Source organism: Sinocyclocheilus grahami, unplaced genomic scaffold (assembly GCF_001515645.1).
Source record: "Sinocyclocheilus grahami isolate Dianchi unplaced genomic scaffold, SAMN03320097.WGS_v1.1 scaffold1717.1, whole genome shotgun sequence".
Lineage (NCBI taxonomy): Eukaryota > Metazoa > Chordata > Actinopteri > Cypriniformes > Cyprinidae > Sinocyclocheilus > Sinocyclocheilus grahami.
In genome coordinates, this window is record NW_015506896.1 from 75,060 (window position 1) to 81,137 (window position 6,078).

Consider the following 6,078-nt stretch of genomic DNA (forward strand, 5'->3'; position numbering starts at 1 on the left):
ATTATTTATAATTATGAAAGTTTCTGGAAGGCAAAATTTTTTTTATTTTATGGCATCGATGTAAAAACACACTTTTGAGACTTGTTGTCAGCGTTTACGCTAAGAATTGAGCGTTGAGAGGTCCTTTAAAAACGTGTAAAAGTCCAGGAGCTCCGATTTATTGCGTTATTCATACGATATTACCTGCGCAATAACTTATATACTTCATGCTGACGCAGAATATCCAACCCGCCTCACGAAAGTGCGCATAAATAGTACGCCAAATAAAAACTAAAACTCGTGTTATTGATACGCAAAAATGGAATTTGGCGTGCATATGCTACGCGATGGGTAGGTTTAGGGTTGTGGGGTAGATGCGTATCATATCTCCAATATCCGTGATATGATACATAGCCTAGATTGCGGTTTTCCGCATTTAAAAGAGACTTTGGATAAAAGCGCCGACATTTGAATGCATATATAACTTCTTGGATCTGAGAGAGAGGGAGGGGTGGAGGGGTGGAGGGAGGGGTTTGTTCAGGTCTTGTCCGTCTCTAATTAGCCGCAGCCTCCTCACTTCATCTCACTGTCACACGGAGACGGAGACGCGAGCACCGAGCACCGAGCACCGGACACCCCGCCACTGATGCCCGCTGGAGCTCAGAGAGACAGAGACACAGCATCCGAGAGACTGCAGATAAAACTGACAGACAGAACTAAAGATCCATTACAGACAGACAGAAGGAGAGAGAGAGGGAGAGGGAGATAGAGAGAGAGAGAGAGAGAGTTTATAGTCATGATGTCCTACATGAAGCAGCCTCATTACTCGGTGAACGGCTTGACTCTGTCCGGTACCGGGATGGATCTCCTGCACTCCGCTGTCGGTTACCCCAGTGAGTACTGACCGAACCCCACTTCCATTTCTGATCACGAATTTACTATTTCAGCATTACAGCCTATTAATGAGAATTTAGATGCTATTTAACGCGTTAAACTGCGCGCGAAGGTGATGATCAGCTTATCTTTATTTTTTATTAATATTATTGTATGTATTAGTTTAAGCAGCGACTTCACAGTAATCACAGTTAAGCATTCTTAAATATAAACGCACTTTTATATAAAAAAAACTTTAAAGCATGTTTTATAAACATTACGTCATTTATTTATGAATATGACTTGCGCTAATTTTTCTTGCACAGAATGTCAAGAAAAATATTTTTGTGTATTGCTCAGCTTGTTTATTAAACATACTCAATTCTTCTCTCAGGAGTAAACCCAGTACTATGATCGAAAAGCCTTCGCCGGGTACGAACAGAAGTCTACTGGATTTCCAAATCATTTCGTTAAATCGAATTTTAAGTTGAGGTTTTGATGAACCTATAAACTCAGTTCCGATAATTCTAATATAAATAATATTCATATAATTTCAAATCAGATGCTGGTGTATTTCGTAGAAGTCTTGACGGGGTTTTATTAGCCAGACGAGAAATAATGATCACTGCAAACACGAATTATTAATTCCTAATAATGCTGCAGATTGCGCTCATTAACGCGCCTTCCCCGATCAGAGAATATTAGTTCATTCCTGCATTATAATCCTCAGAGATGGAAGACAAATTCAAGAATGTTAAATCTCAGCTTTATGCAAGTAAAAACCACATCTCATTCTCATGCTTGCACGAGTGGACTAAAACAACTAAACGATTACACTTTTGAGCATATTTGGGAACGACTGAAGTGTTAAGTAGATAGATAGATAGCTAGCTAGATAGATAGATAGATGGATGGATGGATGCACACTAAAGACTATCTGTGTTTGTGTGGTTTATCATCAGACACTCCGCGCAAGCAGCGGCGCGAGAGAACCACCTTTACGCGCGCGCAGCTCGACATCCTCGAGTCACTGTTCGCCAAGACACGCTACCCAGACATCTTCATGAGAGAGGACGTGGCTCTCAAGATCAACCTGCCCGAGTCCAGAGTCCAGGTGAGTCCAGCAGAGCCCAGAGACGCCTGGCTTCAGCGGGGACCCCCTGGGACATGCCACAACCCTGGGGCTTTCTAACGCGCAAAACGGGTGTCTATAGGCATCATTCTGGGGAGAGCCATAGTCTACAGTGGAAAACATTCTTCTCAATATTAAAAATGTTAAATATATATCACAAATTAAACATGGCGCTTCTCTAACTAATGTCTATAGTGGAAAATAATCGGATTATTAAAATGTTCTTCCCACTAAAATGGTTCCAGAAAGTGTTCATTGAAAGGTTTTTGGGGGATTTATATTATACTATATACATTATATATTAAAGATATATTAGTTTTTGTTAATATTTCGATTAGATTTTTTAAAATTCTGTTTTCATTTTAATTTTAGTCATTTTGTTGTGTTTTTGTCATTTTTATTAGTTTGTGTTGGTAAATACATCTATATAGTTTTTTAAAAAGGTTTTATTTCATTACATTAAGTTAAACTTTTTGCATTATTGCCACACTTTTCATATTTAATGCTGTAAAGCTGCTTTGACACAATCTGTATTGTTAAAGGCGCTATATAAATAAAGGTGACTTGATTTAAACTTTTATTTTAAGTAACAATTTTTTCTTTCTTTGTCTTTTTTAATGATTTTAGTTAATAAGTTACAGTACAACCTTGAAGAAATTATAAAAGCAAAGCAGTGTTGGCAGCATTGTTTACATAAATCACCATTCCTTGTATTTTGTTTTATTATTTTATTTCTATTACGACTGGATTCTTTTCTGTGAATGCACACATGTATTTCTCTTCTGAAAAGCACTTTGTAAACACTGTTTTTACTTAAACTCTAATTCTGCCGTTGAGAGGAACGGGACACTGACTGAGAGAGGCCCCGTCTGTGTTTTGCAGGTGTGGTTTAAGAACCGTCGTGCGAAGTGCCGTCAACAGCAGCAGCAACAGACCAGCGGCCAGACCAAACCCAGACCGCCGAAGAAGAAGTCGTCTCCGGCCCAAGAGCCCAGCATCAGCGAGCCCAGCACCAGCACCAACGGCCCCTACAGCCCTCCGCCTCCTCCGGCCCCGAACTCCAGCTCCACCAGCGCCACCGTGTCCATCTGGAGCCCGGCCTCCATCTCTCCGCTTCAGGACCCGCTGTCGGTCTCCAGCACGCCCTGCCTGCAGCGCTCCAGCGCCTACCCCATGACCTACACCCAGGCCCCGGCCTACGGGCAGAGCTACGCCGCCTCCTCGTCCTACTTCACCGGGCTGGACTGCAGCTCGTATCTGTCCCCCATGCACCCGCAGCTGTCGGCCACAGGGGGCGCTCTCAGCCCCATGGGTGCAGCGCTCAGCCAGTCCCCCGCCTCGTTCTCGTCGCAGGGCTACACCGCCGCGTCGCTGGGCTTCGGTGCCGTCGACTGCTTAGACTACAAAGACCAAACGGCGTCCTGGAAGCTGAACTTCAACGCTGCGGACTGTCTGGACTACAAAGACCAGAACTCCTGGAAGTTCCAGGTCCTGTAGAACATCTAGAAGAAGCTTCGCTGCACTTCTAAAAGGCTCCAACATGGGTTTTTTGGCAGCGATGCCATAAACGGACGGTTTTTAGTTCCCCAAAGAATCTTTGAGTGAACAGCTCTGAAAAAAGTGTAAAAGAATCTAATGGAAAAAAATAGAACCCTACAGTGTTACGGTAACGCATTACAAGTTACGTAATCAAATTACATTTTTTCCAAGTAACTAATAAAGTATTACTTTTGAATTTACAATGAAATATAAGAGTTACTTTTTCAAATGAGTAATGCCAGTTACTTTGTTTTCTCACGTGTTGACTGGCAGCTCTCCTGTCAGAAATCAGAGAATCAGAGGATCTTCCTTCAGCCTGAAGATTATTCATTTCACTTTTGGTGTAAAAAATATAACTTTTGGGTTTTTTGTTATTAAAAATGAGTAGGCAAGCCCAGAACAGGTGACATTACTTTCCATAAAAAGTAACTAAGTAATGCAATTATTTACTTTTTCATGGGAGTAACGCAATATTGTAACGCATTGCTTTTAAAAGTAACTCTCCCCAACACTATTTGCAATGGTTTTCTAATGGGAATTGTATTGGTTTGAATGGAAACGGTCACGGTCCTCTACTGGTAATTTGCTGCCTTCTATTGGTGGCATGTTAAAACCACTGAATACTAATGAGATTTTACCCAAAACACACTACTGGAAACCATTTGATTCACTCTTAAAAATAGGTCCAAAATGGGTTTTTTTCTCCCAGCGATGCCATAGAAGAACCATTTTGGGTTCCCCAAAGAGCCTTTCATTGAACCCCTTTTCTTAATGAGAAGAACCTTTTAATAATCTTTTTCCACTATAAAGAACCTTTTGTGGAATGGAAAGCTTCCATGGATGCCAATGAAGAACTTTAATTCTTTAGCGTGTAATGGTTTTAACGCTTAACAGTTGGTGGTTTGTAATGTTTATAATGGTATTTGTAGTGCAGACCATTAGAGCTTCTGTCATGGTTTCACTGCCATTGATGGTTCCAAAAACCTTTAACATCAATCGAACCACTAAAGGTTAAAAAAAGGTTCTTTAAGGAGCCCAAAATGGTTCTTTTATGGCCTTTATATTTAAGAGTGATATTGTTTTTTGTTCTTTTTCAGCAGCTTTTCCTTTTGTCCAGTGGAAAGGTTCCATGAAGAACCTTTATTTTTATGAAAGTGGATAACGAGATATTCTGAACCGTTCACGCACGAGTGAAGCGTTTGGACGACATGGACAGAAGTACAGCAGACTGTCCAGTGTAGATGGAGATGTTTCTAACTGAATAACACTGAAGGAGGTGTAGCTGGTAGATGATAGAAGTGCGGAGATGATGCACAGCTCAGATGTTTAGTGCAGCGGTTTACATCTCAACAATCATCATCATCATCATCTGAACTGCTGAAGCACGGTCTTCTTGTTTTAGGAGGTTGATCATTAGGCTAGATGATATTTCAACCTTCAGAATCCCAAATGTTTGTGAATAAGCTGCTTTTGAAACTAAAGAACGAACTGCAACGTCCCGCTCAGAGACTCCAGGAGAGCAAAGCATGCTGGGACACGCGAACTCTAGCTGAAGATGTTTCGTTTATATGTTTTCTTAATTGATATTTTGATTAGATCAAGCATCTGTTGTTTCTTCTAAACCTGTGAAACGTTCGGTATTTACTCTCATTTACACGACTGTGATTCTGAGACGTCAAACTTTACTTGAATGAAATCATGTGTTGAGTTAAATGGAATTAATCAACCCACAAACTCTCTCTCGCTTGATGTCTAGATGCTGCCAACAATCAGCGTTTGTTTTCTTGTCAATCTCAGGGGTTTCTCACGCTCACAGACGCAGAGCTTTCATCGTTTTAAATCATTGCTCTCTTTTCTGATTCTGTCTTTCTTTGTAATGTCCTGCTTTTTCATTGTGTTTGCATTTAGTCTTGTAGATTTGAGACTTTTAATGAATTATAAATAAACATTTCTTTCCATAAATACAGGACAGGTCAGTTCTTTTTAATATAATTTTAGTATGTTATAATTCTATTTTGTTATATAGCATAATAGATTTCTAGAATCATTAAGACTTGGCAATATTTTCATGACTTCAAAATGAATGCAGAGAGGGAATGAATGAATGAATGATAATAATCATTATAATAATAAAATACATTTGATCAAAATGATAAAATATCTTGATGGTCTTAAAATAAGCATTATTTTCCTGATGCTCAATCGTTTCCTTTGATTTTGGAATTCAATATGAGCTGGACATGATTTTTCACCTAATGAAAACACACACACACATACACACACACACACACGCACAGGTTTGTTTTAGTGAAAAGTGGGGACTCTCCATAGGCGTAATGGTTTTTATACTGTACAGACCGTATATTCTATTGCCCTACACCAACCCTACCCCTAAACACACACAGTCTTTGAAATTAAACCGTGTTTGTCCATCCTGTGTTGTGTTGTGTAGCTGTAAGAGAGAGATGCAAAAAACAAAGAGAGATGGAGGGAAGGGTCACAGGAGTGTGCTTGTGTGTGTGTGTGTGTGTGTGTGTGTGGGATTGGGACTCTAT

At 40.2% G+C, this 6,078-nt stretch overlaps 1 protein-coding gene across 1 annotated transcript; it reads left to right on the plus strand.

The window, feature by feature from the left end:
* The first annotated feature begins 547 nt into the window (after positions 1-547).
* otx5 (orthodenticle homolog 5) lies at positions 548-3,607 on the plus strand. Its single transcript, XM_016258642.1, has 3 exons — positions 548-872; positions 1,815-1,966; positions 2,867-3,607. The coding sequence occupies exons 1-3, from the start codon at positions 776-778 to the stop codon at positions 3,479-3,481; spliced, it is 864 nt and encodes a 287-aa protein (XP_016114128.1). The 5' UTR covers positions 548-775; the 3' UTR covers positions 3,482-3,607.
* Positions 3,608-6,078: the final 2,471 nt, after the last annotated feature.